The sequence below is a fragment of the Prosopis cineraria genome, unplaced genomic scaffold (assembly GCF_029017545.1).
Source record: "Prosopis cineraria cultivar Desert tree isolate PC_DT_omini unplaced genomic scaffold, ASM2901754v1 PC6, whole genome shotgun sequence".
NCBI lineage: Eukaryota > Viridiplantae > Streptophyta > Magnoliopsida > Fabales > Fabaceae > Prosopis > Prosopis cineraria.
The window spans coordinates 5,891,787-5,914,673 of NW_026555337.1; the positions used below are offsets into that span (position 1 = coordinate 5,891,787).

Consider the following 22,887-nt stretch of genomic DNA (forward strand, 5'->3'; position numbering starts at 1 on the left):
GATATTTATGGAACTAATAAAAAAAGAGGAATATCATGATTTAAATGCAACGTGGACCTCCCATTTTGTTTTTGTTATTATAGAGTTGATGGTTGAAGATGTAGTATGTTTATATTATTGTAACTGTGGTGTGTTGCACAGATTGTCTTAAATTTATCGAGTGTGGTTCAAATGTTAGTTGTAACTTTTAGCACATGTGATAAGTTTTGAATACCCTTCTTATGTAAAAGTGTGTGAAAATGGGAAAGTTGTATTCAAGTGTCTAACTCTTTCGTGTGAAACTATTTAAAAGTAAAACTCATACCACTAACTAGTTTATGAAAAATGCTTTTTATAGACACCTAAATCACCTCGATCAGAAGTCAAACAGAGAACTAAGGTGTGTTAGAAGCTACCTTTGGATGGTGTCATATGACAACACAATGCTGTCAAATTTTGTGTAGTGCGTTTGGCAAGTGACACAGAAAAGAATAAGCCAAGCACTAGCGCATTCCTCTATTTTCACTTTCAATTAATGTTTTTTAACTAGTTTTAAGTCTTTTGACTACAAAATGGTATCCCATACTTCTGTACTTATTTATACTTCATTTTTTACTTAATAATGTCATATTTGATTTGTTTTGTAAAGCTTAAACTTGGGATACTAATTGTTGAAGGAAATAACTTTAGATTTTGAATTACTTTTAAATGATTAACCATGGTTGAATAATCTTTTTGAGTTAGTCTCAATTATTACTGATGATGTGTTTGGTTGAGAATTAGATTAGTAAAGGCAACCTTATACCTTTACTTATTTAATTTTATACAACTCTTAATTTTAAAAAATATATTTTAGTCCTGTAACCTAACACGGTTATAAAAAATCTCACACTAAACTCTTAGTTATTAATAAAACATTCTCAAATGTTGACATATTAAATTTAATTATTTAAAATAATAATAATTGGTACAAAAAATTTATTTAAAACTAATAGTGTTAGGCTTAAAGAACTAAAAAAATACTTTTTAAAATTAAGGGACCAAACCAAAATCTAATGTAAAAATTAGAGGACAAAGATAGATTTTAGCTTTTTTGAAATATTACATGTTTTTTTTTTTTTTGGCCAATGGACATATTAAGGCATTCAAGAGGTCAAAGTGAAGGAGTATATTTGGGGGGATTAAAATTCTTGTCTCGTTACTGCATGTGCACTATTCATTCCCCTGTGTTCATATCATATCATATTATATATATATATATATATATATTTAGTGGTGGGGTAGGGTAATGGGGTAGTTATTGATTGAAAAAACAAAAGCTCTGGTTTTAGGCCATGCGAATTCTAGAAGATATATAATATATGCATATATGTAAGGGTGAGGCAATGAAATAATTGAAGTCCTACATTTTTATATTTGTGACAAGAGGTGATAAAATCATACCATCCTCAATTGCTTTTTTTGGCCAACTATATCATTCTCAAATTTTTGTCAACTCCCACCTATTGAGCATATTTGTTTGTGACGTATATTTTAATAGGAAGAATGATAAAGAGATTTAAAAATAAATTAATTTAAATTAAATCTCAAGTATTAAATTTTAAAAACTTACAACTTAATATTTTAATTTTGTAATTGTATTGTGATGAATTTGTAATTTATTTTTTAAATTTTAACACGGATGAAGAATAAAAAAATTATTTTTCTTATTAAAATTTGAAATACTAATTGTAAATTCATCACAACTCAATTACAAAATTAAAAAATTAAGTTATAAATTTTTAAAATTTAACACTTAAAATTTAATTTAAATTAATTAATTTTTTAAAATCTCTTTCGTCCCAATTCTAATATGTGAAAAGTAGAGCCCTTTGTCTAATTGACGTGAGTAAAGGATGAAAAATTGATCCATTTTGTCCCACGTGAAAGTCACTTTTCATATATACACTAAGATATAAAGTCTGCTAAAATTAGTTTGAATTCTTGATCATAACTCATAGTATTCATGGAGGCACCGAGATTAAAGATTGAGGGGATCAAAATTAAAAACTACACAGAACAAGTTCATACAAATCTTGGAGAGCTAAAAATATGTAATATTAATACCCCTGCAATATCAAGAAAAAAATTAACTTGTAATTTTATCTTAATAAATCTCTTCACCATTATAATGAGGGGGTGAATTTAGAAAAGAAATGTGTGATGCACCGGTATTTGAATATAAATCTTGGATGTGAATTTGTAAAAATGTCGATGTGGCTCGTTAATATCTTAATTGTTTTAAGACCCACTAGATCTATAATTGATATAAAGATGTCAAGGTGCCTCTTTATAGTTGTTGATTCGTAAGAAACCTTTTTTTTTTTTTTTTTTAAAGCAAAGTTGATTAGCAAGAAACTAATGAAAGCTACTTGGCCATGATGATGAAAGCTACATCCCGAGCGTGATTTGCGTACCAATTACTCACACGCCATGACTGTCGTGACGTTAAATTTTCTTAGACATCCGATTAAATCAACGGACCATGAATCAGCTAAGGAAAGAGTTAAACCACGTAGAACGCTCACAATCATTGATTTGTCAAGGGCGAACGCCTCAATACTGATCGCATTATTGAAAGGTTTCATTCTAGAAGCACAATTGGAAAGGACTTTTCATTCCATCTCATAAGTGGATATCCATGCATGCTCAAGGAAAAATAGTCATTCACTGAACAGCTTAGGCTCTGATTCCATTGCGAGAGGTATTTCAAATGGATAGATTAGCCTCAACGTAATTAGCTCATTTATCAAATAGAAGCTGTACATGCAAAGAACTGAGGGAGAAGAAGACAGATACAACCCGTTTTCCCAGCAGTTCAGCATGGATATTATCCATGTGGCTGTCAAAAATACTTACAAGTTTTGAACGTGTTTCTGGTTCTGAAGAGAGGAGCAGAGAAAGAAGAGAACAGCTATTGCCAATGGTACAAGAGATTGTATGAGGGAAGATCTTTCATCCTGTGAAGGTCTTCCAAGCACAACTCTTTCTCCAACTGCACCCTTACAACAACAACAACAACAAGCCTTTATCCCACTAGGTGGGGTCGGCTACATGGATTGCAAGACGCCATTGTGCTCTATCATTTATTAAGCTTTTAGAAATATTATTAATTAAGAGATCACGTTCAACAACTTCCAAGAGTGTTCTCTTAGGCCTTCCTCTACCTCTCTTAATCGGACTCAAAGTTATATGTTCCACTCTTCTCACTGGTGCCTCCCTTGGTCTTCTTTGTACATGCCCAAACCATCTCAACCGATTTTCTACCATTTTTTCCTCAATAGGTGCCACCCTCACTTTTTCACGTATGTGCTCATTTCGAATTTTATCTTTACGTGTATGTCCGCACATCCATCGTAACATTCTCATCTCTGCTACTCCAACTTTATGCTCTTGCTGTCCCGTTAGAGCCCAGCATTCACTACTATATAACATTGCCGGTCTGATAGCAGTACGATAAAACTTTCCTTTAAGTTTATTAGGCACCTTACGGTCACAAATAACTCCTTTAGCTTTTCTCCAATTAAACCACCCAGCTTGAATTCTATGTGAAATATCTCCACTGATTTCGCCATCATTTTGAATAATGGCTCCCAAATATCTAAACTTTTCCACTTGAGGTATAATTTGATCTCCCAATTTCACTTCCAAATTATTTTCGAATAGTCTTTACCAAATTTACAATATAAATATTCCGTCTTACTTCTACTCAGACGAAAACCTTTCGACTCCAATGTCCTCCTCCATAACTCAAGTTTGCAATTAACCTCTTCTCTTGTCTCTGCTATAAGAACTATATCATCCGCGAAGAGCATACATTTCGGGATTTCCTCTTGAATATGTTCCGTCAAAACATTTAAAATCAAGTTGAACAAATAAGGACTCAGAGATGATCCCTGATGTAGTCCAATCTTATAGGAAAATCCTTTGTTTGACCACTAGGCGTTCTTATACTAGTTTTTACCCCCTCATACATATCTTGTATGGCTTTAATATAAGCAATCCGTACTCCCTTTTTTTCCAACGCTTTCCAAAGCACTTCTCTTGGTATACGGTCATAAGCTTTTTCCAAATCAATAAAAACCATGTGTAGATCTTTATCTTTACAACGATACTTTTCCATTAATCCCCTTAGTAGATAAATCGCCTCTGTAGTTGATCTACCTGGCATAAAACCAAATTGATTCTCAGAAATACTTGTCTCCAATCTCAACCTGTGCTCAATTACTTTCTCCCACAATTTCATTGTGTGGCTCATGAGTTTAATCCCTCTATAGTTAGTACAATTCTGAATATCTCCTTTATTTTTATAAATAGGAATTAATGTACTTCTCCTCCACTCATCAGGCATTTTCTTGGACCGTAAAATCACATTAAATAACTTAGTTAACCATCTCACCCCTTCTTCACCTAAACATTTCCACGCTTCGATAGATATACAATCAGGTCCGTTAGCTCTACCATTTGCCATTTTCTTAAGAGCTTCTTTTACCTCCTTATCACGTATTTTTCGATAGAATGACAAATTTTGTTCTCCTTACACCAGTTACTAAATCCTCCAAGTTACTAGATGAATCCTCTCCATCATTGAAAAGTTTAGAAAAATAAGTCTCCCATCTATTTTTAATTTCATCATCTGTAACTAAAATTCTTCCCTCTTCATCCTTAATACACCTTACCTGTTCTAGATCTCTTGATTTTCTTTCCCTACTCTTGGCAATCTTATAAATATTTTGCTCTCCTTCCTTCGTCTCAAGGTTCTTATAAAATTCTTCAAAAGCTTTGGAACGAGCTTCACCCACAGCTCTCTTAGTTTCCTTCTTAGCCATACGGTACCTCTCCCAATTTTCCTCATTGTTACACAAATGTATGGCTTTAAAACAGTTCTTCTTATACTTGATTTTGTCCTGTACACTACTATTCCACCACCAAGACTCCTTATCTCTCGGACCAGAACCTTTCGATTCTCCCAAAACTACTTTTGCAACCTCCCGTATCTTTTTAGCCATATCCTCCCATATGATGTTAGCACTTCCCTGAGAATCCCAAATTCCTTTATCCAAAAGATTTCGCTTGAAAATATCTTGCTTCTCACCTTTTAATTGCCACCACCTAATCTTTGGTGTTACTACTTGTCGACGTTTTTGGATTTTACTCATAATACACACATCAAGGACTAGGACCCTATGTTGTGTCGTTACAGCATCTCCAGGGATCACCTTACAATTTTTACAAAGTTTTCTATCTGTGTTCCTAACCAAAAGAAAATCAATCTGCGACCTTGAGGCTCCACTTTTGTAAGTGATGAGATGCTCATCTCTCTTCTTGAAACAAGTGTTGGCAATCTTAAAATCATACGCCAATGAGAAATCAAGAAGAGTTTGCCCTTCATTGTTTAGCTCTCCAAAACCAAAACCACCATGCACCCTCGCATACTGACCAGCTTCCCTCCCGACATGCCCATTAAAGTCTCCTCCAATAAAAATCTTTTCACTCTGTGGTATGTGTCGAATCAACCCCTCCAGATCCTCCCAAAATAATTCCTTAAGACTGGCTTCTGTCCCGACTTGCGGCGCATAAGCGCTAACAATATTAACAGTCTCACGTCCAATTATCATTTTTAAAGAAATAATTCTGTCTCCAATTCTGCTAACTTCTACAACGTTCTTCTTCCACTCCTTATCTATAATGATGCCTACTCCATTGCGTGCACTTACTTTTCCTGTATACCAAAGTTTGAAACCTTGAATATCCTTAGCTCCTTCTCCACGCCATTTTGTTTCTTGCAAGCAAAGGATATTGATTTTCCTTTGAATCATAACCCCTACAACCTCTACAGATTTACAATTTAATGTCCCAACATTCCAAGTACCAAATCTAATTTTGCTCTTATGGACTAACTTCTTTAGCCGCGTGCGTCCAGAATGACGCGGTAGCCCTTGCTCATTTAACACTACATCCGGGCGCCGATGCAGCGGCTCTAACTCACTTATCACTGTACTCGAGCCATGCAGCGCGTTACTTACGGGCAACGACCTAGCATTAACATTATAACGTCTATTGTCCATGTTCATGATAGATTCAACAAATTTTTACATTGGCTGTTGATGGCCTAACACAACCCTCCTCCAACTGCACCCTTGTTGCTTGTAAAACATCCTGAACCCATTAAGTATATGCATTGAATTCCATTTCAAAAATATTGAAAACTCCAAATAAAAAATGCTCTCTATGTGTTTTAAGGTGAATTTTTCACTCCATCCATTTAACAAAATTGATCACAAAGAAAACCAAACGCCTTGATTTGTCAGTAGGCTTCCACTAATTGCAATGCATTCTCCGTCTTGAAAGTTGTAGCTACTTTGGTCTTAAATTTTTGCCTACCAAAAATGCACATGTGAACGTTTTTGCTACAATCTAATTGTTTTAATTTGAATCCACAATGTCTTCTTTAGCTTGAATCACAAGAAGTTTCTGACAGGAAAGGAGAGAATTGAAAGGAACTTCAGGACATTTATTTGGAGTGATGAATCCTGACTCTCATCTTGTTCTTGAAGTTCCGAAACAATGCAGGGCCACTATTTTGCTAAGGATCTTCTGATGAAGCCTTCCAAGATTAACAGTTCCAGATTGTAAAAAATGAGCCTACTATTAAAGTTCTCTTTCATAATTTCAATTCGAAACTTTGCTTCATCATGGTTTTTTTATTTTTTCAGTTCTTTTTTGCAGTGCCAGTAGGCATGCAGAAAGCAGAGAGAGAGAGAGATTACATTGAAGTTCATGTAGGAAGCATGCATAGCCAGCCATTGAGCATCCATCATCTCGAAAGCTATACAGTATAGCACATCGTATGCTTCTTCATCTTCTACAGCACCAAGCATCGATGGCATTTATAAGTGCAGAAGTGAAAATAAGGGAAACCCCACAATGGTTGGTCCAATATAAAGAGGCATTCCACACAATGACTGTGACAAGCATCACCATTACCTTCTAATAATTTGACAAAATTAATTCCAGGAAGACAACGAGGTTTCACTGCAAGGAAAAAAGTAACAGATATTATTACCTCCTAATAACTTGATAACATCTTAAGTTCCTGATAAAGGAAAAAAATTTCATCAGACAATTTCTCACAAACCAGAGCATAAATCCAACATCTGTATCAGCATAAATGATACATTAATGCCAGCAACAGCAAAGGGGTACTCCCATGTAGCTCTATGTCCACCCTGCTTGAACAACAACCTCTGAAAAGATGCCTTCATTTTGAAGTCACAAAATTAGTACAGACTCCTCTTGTTGACAACGGTAGATAAAAGAAAAAAAAAAGAAAAAAACTAAGATGAAAAATGAAGAGCACAAAGTAGTATATATATAAATGCATACCGGGTATGTCCTTGCAAAAAACAGCAGATTTTCGAGTGAAATAAAGCCACATCCCCTGAGGCATGCAAGATATGAGACAGAATACACTTGAATAGGAAAATATTAAGGTAATGAACACTTGCTTTCAAATCGTTGTAACAAGACATTGTCAAGATCTCAGCATCAATGCATTTAGGGCCCAGAAAAGACATTAAATGAAACTAAATATCAATGCTTCATATACTTGGCATATGTATCATGTGTTTCATTATATATCCAAAAACGGATGCCTATCATAAAAGATCCAATACCAGAATTTATTCAGTTGAGATAGTCTTATTAGGATTGATAGATTGACCATTTTCTGAGGAACAAAATTGTTTTTTTTTTAACTCCATTTCAGTATTCATTAGGAATACCTAAAATCAGTTGATGGATTTGGACCTTGCCATCCCATATCTTTCCATTGGTCAGATATCAATCCCTTCAGAGCAACATCAGGAAAGGCACACTGCCACAATGCTCTCAGAGCTTCCTGTTGAAAGTTAATGATAATTAATTATGGTTCAAAAGTTACAACTCACTGTTTAATAAAATAAGAGAAACTATTACACAGTTTATAAGGTGGTGTGTAAGCATGTCTGCTGATTATTTTAAAATAAGAAAAGCTAGCACTGTATATAAGTAAGTACTTGATGATCAGGGCGAGTCTCATCAAAAGGCACTTGCAGCCGTTCTTGAAGCCTTTGAAGCCTTTGTTCCTAACAACAAAACTAAAACATTTTTAGTTCCTTGATTTTGTGATGACAAAAAGAGTCATACTAGGAACACAATTGTATATCTAGTTTCCAACCAAGTACTAAAATGAGCTGCTCCATTAGCGTAATGTGTCATGAATTATCCAGTGCCAGACACATGTGAAAACTAATATCATGACACAAATACTGTTTTGTACGTATTGATTATATTCATGATCCGATCCAACAATAGAATACAAGGTGATAAAAGAAACCAACTACATCATTTCATTTTTGCTTTTATACCTGAAGAGGACTCAAGGGATGGTCAACAAACTTGTGATTACGTTTTGCACTTGAACGATGAAAGAATCCTCCTATCCATGATCGTGATCCAACCATAGCGTTAGCTACTTCGAGCAACATGTGGATCAGCAATAAAAGAAAAGAAGAATCTTTGATAATGATGAGGTGTGGAATGTTAACATTTAAGTTGCTGAGTTTGTCTGCAGTTGTTAGGAGACTTAGTCAAAGCAAGGGTCACTTACAAACATAATTCTTTCACCATCAGCAAAAATGTTCTGTGCTCTTATGCAAAAAACAGGAGTAGAAGAAAGAAGTGGCCTAGAAAACTTTCTTTTGCAAGAGTTTCCCACAAAAGTAAAGTAAAGCCCAGATGAACAACACAAGCAAAAGGACCTTTCTTTTCTCTTTGTTCGAAAAGGAAAAGGAAGAGAATCAAAAGTCTAACAAAAAGGATAATTTCATTTTCATATACAAGCTTAAATTATTTTGGAACTCAGAATTAAACAGTCAGAAGCAAAAACTTAACTCCTTGAGGATGTAGGGATAACCAAATTTTCATAGATCAAAGGATAACATACTAAAGCAGCAATCAATAAACCTATTATGATGACTGACATGCAATATCAATTGAATCAACTTACTGCTTTGATAAGAGAAATGAAATTTAGAAAATAGGAGCAATACAAATCCAGGGATGAATCTACTTACTAAGACATTGAGCCAAATGAGATATCAGGTGAGTAGAATTGTGTGACCATTCCAATTCTTCATCTTCCTTTCTCTGTCTCCAATAAGGTTCATCCTCATCAACCTGCATTTAAATTTTCAGAGCACCTTCGGTCAAGAGCATTGAAACAAACAAGAATATGAACAGTCCATCAATCTGCCAAAATCTCAACTCTATTGAGAAATTTCATGGATTCAGTTGAAACCTGCTCACTGAGTCACTGTGCTTAAAAATACCTTGTTGAGAATGCAGACTGGAAAAATTCAATTTTACTTTGGCAAGAAGAAATGTAATATCTTTATTTTACAATAAGGAGGGAAAACAGCCAGAAAAAGGAGTACTACATCACTGTTTCAATTCTACTAGTCTTCGAAACTATAAGCATTTCTATGAGAAAAACTCAGAAAAATAATGGGATTTACTTTGTGAAGAGAGGAGCAAGAAGGAAAACATCGTTTGCGCTTCCGCAATCTCATGAGGGGAACAAAATCGGGCAAAAGAATCTCTCATTTTCTTTTATAAATAAAAAGCAAGAGGGGAAAAAAAGACAAAAACCTTTTGAAGAAATGGGCGACAAATGATTGCACACCCAACCAACTCATGTCCTCCCTCCTATAATTCAACCTCCCATCATTCCAAGCTATTATATTGTTTGCACACTGATTTTCTCCGTATCCACAACGCGAGCGAGCGAGAGAAGGAGGGGTGGGGGGCGAGAGTGAGAGATAAAAGTGGCAACTACTCATAACATTGAAGGGCATCCTAGAAGTAGAAGTGAAGAAGGGTGAAGAGGTAAGGGCTAAAAAGATTAGGAAATTAAAGGTCACTTGTTGCTGTAAAGAAGGTATGAAAAGTGGAGAAGGCAGGGTGGGTGTCGCTGCTCTGCCTGGCATTGCCGTCTGCTTTTCAAGACGGCACCTTTACATACAAGACAAAAGTAATCTCCTGCCTCCTACGGAACACGTAGATAGAATCATAGAATAATGAGCCCAAAAAAATAAATTTAAAAAAGAAAAATAAAATTATTAACGCTTGTAATTTCATCTAATTTTGCATCAATCCTTATAGTTTTTGTTTAATATTTTCAATCTTTATAATTTTAAAAAATTTAAGTAACATTAATATTTTAGGTTTCTATAGTTTCAATTTTTTCAATATTTTTGTCTCCATAAAGATTGAAAATATTTAAAAAAATACAGAAACTAAAAGCAAAACTCAATAAAATTATATTCCTAATATAAGAGAAAAATCTATACCATACAGTTTAAAAAAACTGGTTAATCATAAAAATTATATTTGAAAATAAAAAATTAAACTAAAATACCCTATGTTAATCAACATAAGCAAGCATTAATTATTTTTTGTTAATATAAATTATGAAGGGTGATTTAAAAAATATATAATTAATGCTTATTGAAATAAATAATTTTACTTATATAAAAAAATAAGTAAAAAGTGATAGTTTCTCCTATAAATAAAAACAAAGAGAGTAAGGACCAAAAATTATTTTTCATTAAAAAAAGAAATAAATGAATGGAACTAATTAGATATGGTGTGTACTTCTTATACCTCCCAAAGCTAGAATTAGGGTGTGTTTGGGTAACTTGCTTTTAACATTTGGAAGTACTTTCCCACTTTTAGAATGTGAGATGTTGTCTCAAAAAAATAAAATAAAGAGATAAATGTACATCCTAAGAGGGTTTTGAGAATGTTAGTGAGAATGGATTTGGTGAATGTAAGATAAAGAAGCTTTTGAAAATTAAATTTGAAAAATAAGATGTAATTTGATCATAATATCTCAAGTATAATCTATTATTCTTTTATTTTAAAAATATTTTTAATTCTTTAAAATATAATAACCATTTAAATAATAATCAAAGATCAAGTCTTTAGCATTGTATATTAAATAATTAATCATGTTAATTTTTATCATTGATATATATATTTAGCTATTTATAATGTTTACATTTTATACTTTCATTATTTGTAAAATTTTATGTTATTTAAAATTTTTGTTAACCAACAAAGATTTGTTAAATTGATAAAATTTTTTTGAAAAAAATGTATCATATACTTTTTTTTAATCATGTTATTTTTCAATATTAACGTGTGTTGAACAATTTATTATGTGATTTTTCCAACATATCAAACTTTATATTTTCTATTCTATTTTAACATATTAAATTTTATACTATTTTAATTTTTTTATATTTTTAATATATTATATTTGTAATTTTGTATAACAAGAATTATAAATTATCATAAATTAATGTTCTTTTTATCATTGTATATTTAAAATTACATTTTAAAAATATAAATTATTATTATTCTACATAAATTTTAATTTATTAAATTAAATTTTAAAAAATATATTTAAATACAAACTTCATTATAATAACTAACTTGTTTTAATTTATTTTTTTAAATGAATTTTTAATAGATGAATTTTGATAAATTAAAAACCAAACAAAGACTTAATTGTGGTATCCCATGATACATGTCTCTGGCAATGTAGGTGGCGGGATTGGGGTTTGAAAAAGACCCACAAGGGGGAAGGGTGGAACCCGAAAGATGACACAAAATCTGGAAGAGTAAAATAATTACAAGTAATGTGTAATTTCATGTTCATAGTGAATAATAAATACCAGGTGTGTCAGAGAAGTTAAGTCTTAATTGATAACAAAGGAGTCATAAACTTCCTTATCACAGTTCATTTGGATATAAAAAAATACAAGACTTTAATAGAACAAGTGTTTGATTTTATTGAAATGTGAAAAAGTTAGAAGTCTAAATTGAAAAATTAACTGATAAACCAAAAAACTAAAAAGTGTAAAATGCGAGTTTTTGATTGAGTGTTAACTAATTTCTTCCGTATTTTCATCTTCTATTTATAGTGTCAGAGTGATTGTGGCCTCTTCTTTAAGACCTAGCATATTTTACCAAAAAATTAGGAATCTCACGAAACTCATGACATGGTCTTTATTCCATGCTCTCCATTTTGATAATTAGCCCGTTTAACTGAGATACTTAGGCGTGAAGTTCATAGATTTCGACATTATTTGAGATCGTGTCTTTCATACCAACGGTCTAATATTTGCAGCTAACAAAATTTTGACATATTTATTTATTGTGGCTTTTATCGAGCATTGGGGCTAGCCCCTTTTATTCATATTGGACCTGACACTTTAGTTACTCAACCTAACTAGTCTTGTGATCTACTTCAGTGACATTTCATATTTTAGTCCAAACACATGGTATCATGTTCAAAGCAAACTTATAACTTTTTGATACATCTATTCATTTTTTTAATGCATTTCTCTATATATAATGTCGTCGGTCTATTTGATTTAATGGCTATACATGTATTTATCACTTAAATTTTCTTTGAAAATAATATTACTATGCTTATTTATAATAATTAAATAAAAAATATATTTATTTTAACGTTATAATTAGCTATTTTAAACTAAATAGACAATTAAATATATGGAGAAGATCGCATGTCAAGGGAATTTCAGGGGTAAAAAAAAAAAAAAGGAATAGAGAGGAACCATTTCAGTTAACGGAGGTGGATAAAGCCGAATGGCTCAAAGCCCTACGTATTAACCAAAAAAATAAAAATTGCAGTGTTACTATTATCAGGGAAAATAATGATAAAGCAAGCACGTTTTCACCGTAACTGAACTGTAGATGACAGATAGAGGGCACAGTGAAGAAATGGACTTCGATTCATGCTCATCAAGTCTTATCGATGAAATGGTACCATCAATTATCCAAGTAATCAACAATGACACTTGCAAAAACTTTGCAATTGAATGTTGCGTGATCGGCGAAGCTTGAAAAAGGCTGCGATCCAACTGATTACCAAAATGATTGACATGTAAACTGAGCAATTCATAAAGTCAGATTTTTCCGGGAAACAAGTAACGAAAGTTGAACGATCTCTGATTATTCCCTCACATTAAAGGAAATTATTGGCGTGTCAGCACAGTCAACATAATAGTAAAATCTCGTTGTCTGTTCCTGAAATTGGGGTTTGCCGGATCCTGTGTGGGGTGGCAGATGATGAGCACTTAATTCTCTAGGAGAATTATTTTAAAATTTTACTCCATATAATTAATTACTCTTAAATTTATTAATAATTAATTATGTTATCATTTTTTTAAGTGTTAAAATATATTTTAATTCTTTAACTTTATATAAAATTTAAATTTAATCATTTAATTTTAAAAAATATATTTTTAGTCATTTAACGATACCATCATTACTTTTAAATAACTTTTTTATATTAATCATTATTATTTTAAAAAATTAAACTTAATATGTCTGATAATATTTTATTAATATTTAAAAATTTAATGTATAAATTTATTAAGATAAAACTAATAATGTCGGGGTTAAAGGTATTAAAAAAATATTTTATAAAATTTAAGAATTAAAATAAAATATCGTGTCAAATTAAAAAATTAAATGAATACTTTAATTTTTTTAAGCTTAATTGTCAATATATTTGAAAGTAATTATCTGTGTTAAGTAAAATTTAAATGTAATTTTCCCTAATTCTTATACTTTAGCCCTTAGCTAGGCAGAGCAAATATGCTCCACAGCACACGCACAGTCAGTGACGATCCATTACTGACTACGGGATATCCAGTAATGTGGACTTTTTCTTATTATTGTTATTCTTTCTGTCTCCCATGTGCCATCGAATTCTTTTGCATTGGTTTTTGCTCCCAAAAATAAAAGGGAATTCTTTTATACATTGGCATGGAATGATAAACAAAGGTAATTGCGTTATATATGTTAATTTCCAACTATATCAGTATATGTAATATTTTTTGTTTGTATAATAATTTAAGAAAATGGGGGCATTACAAGTCACGCACGGGCACAGTATATGTTTCTCAACAAGAAAAAGTTGATATATATCTGATTAGGTTGCAAAGTTTGGTAAAGACAAAGCAAATGAACAAACATTAATTAGTAAGGTAGAGAGCGATGTATTCAAAGTGAATCTAAGGGACAGGGTAGGACTTGTCATGACACATGCACTTGTAGGCCATGGGACATGTCTCGGCCTCTTCAAGCGTGGCGCACACGAAGCTGACCATGACTAGCCTGCAGGGCGTACAGGAGCCGCACGCGTGAGAGCAATCCGGCAACCTCGACCCTGCTACTTCTTCCACTGTCTCTCCTCTCTTTCTTACCTTCCTCGTCTCTACTCTCATCATGTCCTCCTTCATCTCTCTTCTTCCCTCTGAATCTGACAATAATGTCTTTCCCTCTGCATGAAATAAACCACACTGCACATCTTAAAAGAAAGTACATAAACCTACCTAACCGATGATTCGAATATGTATGAAACATGCATGCATGCACTTGAAGTCGGAGGACGAATTAACGAACAAATCAAACTGGAGATGAAGTGAAATGGAAGACTTACGCGGATTCAGTGAGCTGGGAATTATGTGCCTTGCTGAGATGAGGAGCGGAACAAAAAGCAGGAGAAGAAAAACTGCAGAGATCTTCATTGTACGTGATGCTCTTGTAATTCTTATGAGCGTTTTTGTTGAGACTATTGGATGTATAAAGCGTAGATGATATATTTATAGGAGTCTGGGAAAGAGAGAGCTGGTTCACAGGCAAAGTGAGAAGAGTGATAAGAGAGTTTCACATGAAAGAGTGTTTGGTCATCTATATGCACAGCAAGTATCACAGGACTGAAGGTGGCGTTGTGCCGTGGAAGAAGCAGAGAATTAAAAGAGAACGAGTGTTGAGGGTGCTTCTTTTTCGTGAGCACTCACTCAGCTTGGTTATGTAGCATGGTATACATAAATGCACACGCCAAGCCCGGCCTTGCTCTTTGTTTTTGTACTCATCAATGGATCATAAATAGCTTCCCTTGTTCTGAGTTCTGACGTGACTCTCATTAATAAGCCCTTTTCGTTTGCTGCTTCCGAATCTTTATCTTTTTGTTCATGCGGTGCGTGGTTTGTTAGGATAAATATAACTCACAAGATGGCGCGTGTTAAATAAAATTACCAAATACTTTATGGTTTTCCTGGCGCCATTTGAGAATCTTTATTACTGTTTATACTGTTTAACTTAGTGTTGTTGAATTCATTTCAAGTTAAACTTTTAGTATTTTGACTTTTGGTTCTTGGCGCGGCCTACCCAAAAAAGAGAAACGATTGGTCCATACCACCCAATCATGTCCTTTGTGGCCCAGTAGGCCCATTCCAGTATTTTAGTGGGTCCTTTTCAACGGTAGATTGGATATGAACAAATGGTCCTTCATTCTATTCCACTAACCTCGATTCTTTCCTCGCGTGTGTGTGTTTTTGTTTTTGGCGCGTGAATTGACATTAGAAATTATCTCTTTCCATTTATTTGAATGGAAAGAAAAACAGAGAGTAAAAAATTAAGAAAAAATTATAAAAATAGTTATTTTTGAAATTACTTTTTTTTTTCCTTTCATATTTTCTTCCTACTTTTCCCTCAATTCAAACCAAGCCTTAAGTTACTTGTCATAATAAAGGACAAACCCCTTTCAATTAATTAAGTTCTTACACATAAAAGAGCTAGAATTTAGACTCTTGGTTACTTGACAAGAATATCTATTGTTAATGCTAACTTGACCTAGTTCTTGAGTTTTGATTTTATAGTGTGCCACAGTGGCCAATATACACATTTTATAATGACAATAATTTAACTAATGATATTACTGGAAAAATTAAATTGATGCTATTTTTTCTAACTAAATTGTGTTTGAGTTAGAAATTTTGTCTCTCGCTAAATTCATAGCTAAAAAGGGCTCACTAAATTTAGCAAGGGATTGAATTCATCACTAAATCCCTCGCTAATATTATTCAAAATTTGGTAATTTAGTAAGGGATTAGTGCCTCACTAATTCCTCGCTAAATATGCTTTTATTTAAAAATGGTGATGCCACATCGCTTGTCATGTGTGCGTTAACTTGTGACATGTCACCAACAACCTCATGCTTCATCAACCGTCATGTTAGCTACTACCATCTTGTGCCCCATCACCCGCCACATGTGTGACAACTCATGACATATTATTGTCCACCTTATGCCATGTCACTTGCTCCTTATCATATGATATATTCATTATATTTATGCCAAACCCAAGACTTGAATCTTTGACCTCATACCTTTCAAGCCTTATGTTCTCCTTATTTGCCAGTTGAATTGAAAGGCACCTGTAGTTATTATATGAAAAATTAAATATATATTATTTAACTATATTTTATCAAATAATATATTATAAAAATACACACATATATACATATTAAATTTTATTTTCAATTATTAATGTGTTAAAAATATTTATATTTTATTTAAATTATTCTTTACATTATATTTTAATAAAATATTATTTCATTAATGAAAATCAACTTAAAATAAAGAATATATTAAATATTAAATAATTTTATTATGAATATTTTAGTTAATTTTTAAACAAAAACAATTAAACATATAATTAAAATTCATTGCCAAAAGTTAATTTTTTTGCAGTAATTAGCTAAGGATAGAATTCTTCATTAATTATTTTATTTTAGAAAGGGATTGACAATCCCTCACTATTTTCCTTATTAATTCTCTTATTTTAGAGAGGGATTAGTAGTCCCTCGCTATTTTCCTCGCTGGTTGTTTTATTTTAAAGAGAGATTGATAGAATTACAGTTTTTGTTACAAGGCTCACTCTTGATAATGACAAGAGGAGCAGCCACTCATTATATATATGAAAAGTTGTTAGAGGTCATGCTTTCTAGCAAGAATAATAAATAATAAAGAATAAAAGAAATGATAAGTAACACAGCCTTAAAAATGTATCGGCCTTATCTGGGTTTGTCTTCTTTGCTTCATTATTCCCCCTCAAACGAGAGACCACAACTGTGAGTCCAAGTTTGTCTCTAAGAGAAACAAAGCAAGCTGATGATAGCAATTTTGTCATCATATTAGCCAACTGATATGTAGTAGGCACAAAATGAATTAATATTTGCTTGGACAGAACAAGATCACGAACAAAATGGGTATCAATCTTAATATGCTTAGTGCGAGCATGAAAGATCGGGTTAGATGCCAGAGAGGCAATACTGATGTTATCACACCAGATTATGGAAGGATGTTTGGAATGCAAGCCAAGTTCAGACATTAAAGAACGAAGCCATAATAACTCAGCTGAGGTGTGAGCTAAAGATCAGTATTCAGACTCAGCACTAGATCTAGCTACAACATATTATTTCTCGAAAGACCATGAAACTAGTGTATCACCATAAAAAACAAAATATCCACTAGTTGAATGTCGATCATCAAGACAAGAGGCCCAGTTAGCATTGGAATAAGTAACAAAGTCAAGGAACTCTGACCTTTTAATGCACAAGCTCATATTGAGTATACTTTGTAGATACCTTAGCAAATGTTTGAGTGCCTGCCAATGATGAAATGTTGGTTTTGATAGAAATTGACTCAGCTTGCTGACAACAAAAGCAAGATCAGGTTTGGTATTGCTTAAATACTGTATAGCCCTAACAATCTGCCCACAGGATCTACCATTTTCTTCAGTCAGATCAACACTGTCATATTTGAAAAGAGTGTGTCCAGTAGTTATTGGTGTTTTGCAGGTAGAGAGATTTCCCAGACTCAACTTGTCAAGTAAATCACTTATATATTTTGCTCGACTCAGATAAAAACTAGTATGATCTTGTGTAACTTCTAATCCGAGAAAATAGTAAAGTAGACTAAGATCTTTGAGAGAGAATAAATCATTTAATTTTGAACAAATTGCTGCATACTTTGAAGATGGCTATCCATGACAAAAATATCATCAACATAAATGAGAATGAGAATAATCTGTTTAGCATTTAAAAAATAAAACAAAGAGGTATCACTCTTACTGTTAACAAATTTTCAAGAAAGCAGTGTTGATTGTAGCCGATCAAACTAGGCACGAGGAGCTTGCTTTAACACATATAATGCCTTCCGCAAGTGACAAACATAATGAGGATGATGAACATCAACAAATCCCTCTGGTTGTGCCATATAGACAGTTTCAGTAAGGTAACTATTTAAGAAAGCATTGTTAATAGCAAGTTAATGCACGGACCAATTGTGAGAGGTAGCAAGATGAAGAATGACATGAGCTATTGAAGGTTTAATCATAGGACTATAAGTTTTCCCATAATCCACACTAGGTTCTTGCAGATACCTTTTAGCTACAAGACAAGCTTTGTGGCGATCAACTGAATTATTTAGTTTGAATACCTACTGACAGCCAACCACATTATAAGAAGGATGAGAGGGTATGAGATCTCATGTATGATTTATTATCAAAACAGAAAACTCAGCTTCCATAGCACTCTTCTAATAAGTAAGAGAAAGAGCATAAGTGACAGATTGTGGCTCGATTTGTAAACAATAAGGATCACATTGCACCAGGCTAATGAATGGTGTTTTGGGTTTAATGATACCAACTTTGGCTCGTGTGACCATGTGATGAACATTTTCAACAGGAACATGAGGTCTAACTGGAAGAGGTTGGGCACTTGTGGTAGAAGAGGAGGTTGGACTCATTTGTATTGAAGTATCTAATTAGGTTGATTTATCAAAGTCTGTAAGAGGTGATGACTGAGGAACTAAACTTGGGCTTGGAAATGCATGAGATGGACTGGAGCCGTGTGAGGTTTCAATAAATGGACCATTAGCATTAGCAGGCGACGACGTCATATGTGAAACTAAGGAGCCTTCAACAATTGAATTATCAGTATGAGACGGCATCACACGAGTTAATAGGGACACACCATCATCATCGTCATCAACCTCAGGACGTGAGACTTCACATGCACGAGTTGCAGCTATAGAAATATCAAAACAGAGGATACTATTAGGTTCCTAAGAATGAATAGGAAATGTTAAAGGAGCATTGGTTGAGTCGAATCCTCCAAATAGGAAATCATTCTCATTAAATATAACATGATGAGAGATGAAAATACGGCTAGAGGAGTTCATGCACTTTTATCCTTTATGTGCTGGACTAGGTCCCATATACGTACACCTTTCACTGTGAAATTCTAGTTTGTGATGATTATATGGTCGTAAACAAGGAAAGCAGGCGCAACTAAAAATTTTAAAGCCACTATAATTGGGCTTAGAGCTAAAAAGTACTTCAAAGGGTGAAATATTATTCAAAATTGGTATAGTCAACCTATTGAACACATAAATAGCATTCATAAAAGATTCCCTCATAAAATGTAAAGGTATAGATGCCTGAGCTCGCATGCTCAAACCTGCCTCGACAATATATCGATGTCTTCTCTTAACATTCCATTCTACTCTGAAGTATGAGGACAGGGGTGATGAAATAAGATCCCAAATTCCTCAAGAATATTTGTAAAACTATAAAACTTTTCACCCCAGTCACTTTGCAGGACCTTAATCTTTTTATCAAATTAATTTTTCACTAATTTCTTAAATTGAATAAAAGCTGAAAGAGCTTCTCCTTTAGAAAGCAAAGGAAAAAGCCAAGTAAATCGACTGTAATCATCTACAAAATGATATAGCATTTAAAACCAGATTTTGATTGAACTGGTGCAACTCCCCAAACATCTATAAAAATCAATTCCAGTGGTGCTTTAGATTGAGACTCGAACATCGAAAAGGAAAGTTTATGTGATTTTCCATACTGACAAGCATTGCAAAATTCAAAGGTAGTATTATTGTTTAAGGATATATTACAATGTTTCAAAACTTCCTTAACAGTCCTACAAGAAGCATGAGCTAATCTCCTACGCTAAGTATTTAAGGCAACAAGATAAACAACTGGTTTTGTTTTATTTTCACAATCAAACTGCAACTGTAACTCTAGGTCTACGTTGATTCTGTATAATCCATCCTTGCGTTCACCCCTAAGCAACACCTTTCCCGTTGTCAGATCAAAATCAATTAGAACATAACTAATTCAGATACACTGAGTAAAACTCAATTAGCACGTCATTATCCATAACTAATTCAAATACACTGAGTAAATTCTTCTTAATAGAAGGTACAATTAAAACATCTTTTAATAACAATTTTTCATGAGGTGAACAAGACAAATACCCTAGAGTATGACCACAAATATTCAGTCCAATACCATTTCATACTGTTAATTTACCTGTCGTAGCCTGTGGACCTGACACATTAATTGTTTGATTGGTTACATGATTAGAAGCACTACTATCAAGATACCAAGCAGGATCCTGCACTGTCTTAATGGTAGCATAGTATGTAGTAGACGAATCACTGTTAGTGTGGGATCGTGGCATAAAGTTTCTATCAAAATGATAGAAACAATCTTCAACCTAATGTCCTGTTCGTCTATAGAGTTGGCAGACAGGTTTATTACCATTATTACAACAATGAGATTTGCCACATCCTCCTCTACCTCGTCTATTGTGCTATGGAGGATGATTGCCTGAGAAGACTTACCAGAAAAATTATTAGGTCAAAAACTAAATGCTATCGACTGTTCTCCCAAACTAGATTTGAAACACCATGCCAAATTTGTGCAGACATGCAACAATGAAGAACTTGAGATGCAATCTCAGCTGTCAAGGTGCCAAGAATCCAACCATAAATAAGTTGATCAGTCGAGTGCCAATCTGCAAACTCAGGATTAACAATAATAACATCTCCTTGTGGTATGAATTCAGGGAAACTGGGATTCAACCCTATCATAAATCCCTCGAGGCAATGACCTTAGAGTACTAAGGAAATAAAGTTATGCTAGAAGATCAAGTTGGAACAGTCCAACTTGATCGATCCTGCTTGATTAAGGCTACTTAGCAGAGGAACTGTTTTTGTCTAAACAACTGTGTGTGTATCAATCGTGTGAATGAAGTTTTATGGAGGAAAAGTGCTGGTGTTAAGCCATTGATGTTGATGAAGAAGAAAACAAGGATGCTGTGGATGAAGAAAGCGATGTGTAAAGTGGAGAGGACATTGTAACAAGAATTAGGACAGTGGACATGGCGAAGGCACTCACTCACTACTCTGATACCAAATCGTGTTTTTTGTTATAAGGCTCACTCTTGATAATGACAAGAGGAGCAGCCACTCATTATATATACAGAAAGTTGTTACCGGTCATGCTTTCCAGCAAGAATAATAAACAATAAAGAATAAATGAAATGATAACTAACATAGTCCTAAAAATGTATGGGTCTTAATACAATGCATTTGCTCTTACTTGTGAATAAACCAGACTTGGACTTGTTTTGGTTCTTGGGCCTTTTATCTGGGTTTGTCTTTTTTGCTTCATTAAATAGTCTCTCACTATTTTTTTTATTGATTCCTTTATTTTAGAGAGGGATTGACATTCCCTTACTATTTTCCTCGTTAATATTAAGTCAAGCTATAAAATTAATATCCTTCACTAATTTTCTAGCTGATTTGATATTTGAGAGAATAATAAACGATCATTCACTAATTTTTTTTGTTAATTTATATTTTTTTAATAGTATGGGAAAGATATACATTTTTTAATGAAGCGCTCTTCCAGAAAGAATATTAATTTACTGTCTGGAGTAAAGAAAATGGTACACAATTTTGAATAAGTCAATAATCCACAAGTGCGACACGCACAGAAACTTCCTCTACCCACCATTTTTTATCGAGGAGTCAGCTTTTCTCGAATTCCCAATTCATTGTGCCACGCCAATGTCGATGGAAGCCTCTAATTCATAAATTACTTTATTGTCAAATGTCAACCTTGTCTGTATTAAGTACGTCTACAATAAGTTGCATTTGATATATATGATTTGTTTTGTATTCGTAGAATTCTATTTAGCTCTTGTAGCATAGTACAATTAATATTTTAAACTTCAATTTTCACACAGTATGCATGTCTTAAATAGTAAATATATTTAATTTAATGTTACTTCATGTTAAAACAAAAATTATATTTTATGCTAAAAATTAACATCATGTGTCAGCTTAATAATTATGTAATTGTTGCGGAACAAATTGCGATAAAATATGCTATTATTTCACCTTGTTATGATAAAAACTGTTTTCCAGATAGAATTTTATTACGGACAATCAGATCCAAACATAATCATACAATTAAAAATAGAAGTATATTAACACACTCTCTCTCTCTCGCAACTCTTTTTTTATCAATTTGTGTACATTTGGAGATTACAAATTTGGATAGATAAAACAATAAACTTAAACAATTACCTGCCCAAATACACCTGAACACATCCCCTGGCCTCTTCCAAAGCCAAAATAGGATACATATTCAATGTCGTCATCATACCAGACGAATATATTTTAATCAATTAGCATATGACATCTTGACACCGTCCATTTTGGTTAATGCGGCCACTCTCTCTCTCTCTCTCTCTCTCTCTCACAAACAAAAAAACAAAAAAACAGTGGTTTAAAATTGAATCAAATATATATATATATATATATGATGAATCATCATCCATGCGCAAAACCAAAAAAATATATTATAACAGATTATTATTATGTTCAAGTCATGGAAGTGACAATATTCAGTTATATATTAGTTTTAATGTTTATAGTACAACAACCCATTTTCACTTTTTAAACATGTGGGTATTCATACTCCATACTAATTTAACAAAGTCTCTTGAGTGTAATTCACTAGATTGTCGCTATAACGTTACTATCTGAACACTGAAAATTTACGAGTGAAAAGAAGAGC

The 22,887-nt window shown here is 33.2% G+C and overlaps 2 protein-coding genes across 11 annotated transcripts; both read right to left on the bottom strand.

Annotated features, from left to right (window-relative positions):
• Window positions 1-2,589: 2,589 nt before the first annotated feature.
• Window positions 2,590-10,048, bottom strand: LOC129314262 (uncharacterized). Of its 10 annotated transcripts, none has more exons than XM_054957648.1 (11): window positions 9,709-10,048; window positions 9,135-9,237; window positions 8,427-8,533; window positions 8,076-8,144; window positions 7,803-7,918; window positions 7,405-7,459; window positions 7,157-7,277; window positions 7,006-7,053; window positions 6,789-6,883; window positions 6,145-6,177; window positions 2,590-3,007 (listed from the first exon to the last, which is right to left on the bottom strand). In XM_054957648.1, the coding sequence occupies exons 3-11, from the start codon at window positions 8,520-8,522 to the stop codon at window positions 2,933-2,935; spliced, it is 708 nt and encodes a 235-aa protein (XP_054813623.1). In that variant the 5' UTR covers window positions 8,523-8,533; window positions 9,135-9,237; window positions 9,709-10,048; the 3' UTR covers window positions 2,590-2,932. The 10 variants fall into 10 exon arrangements, with proteins under 10 accessions (XP_054813623.1, XP_054813619.1, XP_054813621.1 ...); XM_054957644.1 differs by having other exon boundaries at window positions 8,427-8,626; XM_054957646.1 differs by having other exon boundaries at window positions 8,427-8,530; window positions 9,709-10,047.
• A 4,003-nt stretch (window positions 10,049-14,051) lies between these two features.
• LOC129312821 (protein EPIDERMAL PATTERNING FACTOR 1) lies at window positions 14,052-14,715 on the bottom strand. Its single transcript, XM_054955572.1, has 2 exons — window positions 14,597-14,715; window positions 14,052-14,437 (listed from the first exon to the last, which is right to left on the bottom strand). The coding sequence occupies exons 1-2, from the start codon at window positions 14,682-14,684 to the stop codon at window positions 14,169-14,171; spliced, it is 357 nt and encodes a 118-aa protein (XP_054811547.1). The 5' UTR covers window positions 14,685-14,715; the 3' UTR covers window positions 14,052-14,168.
• Between the last annotated feature and the right edge of the window lie 8,172 nt (window positions 14,716-22,887).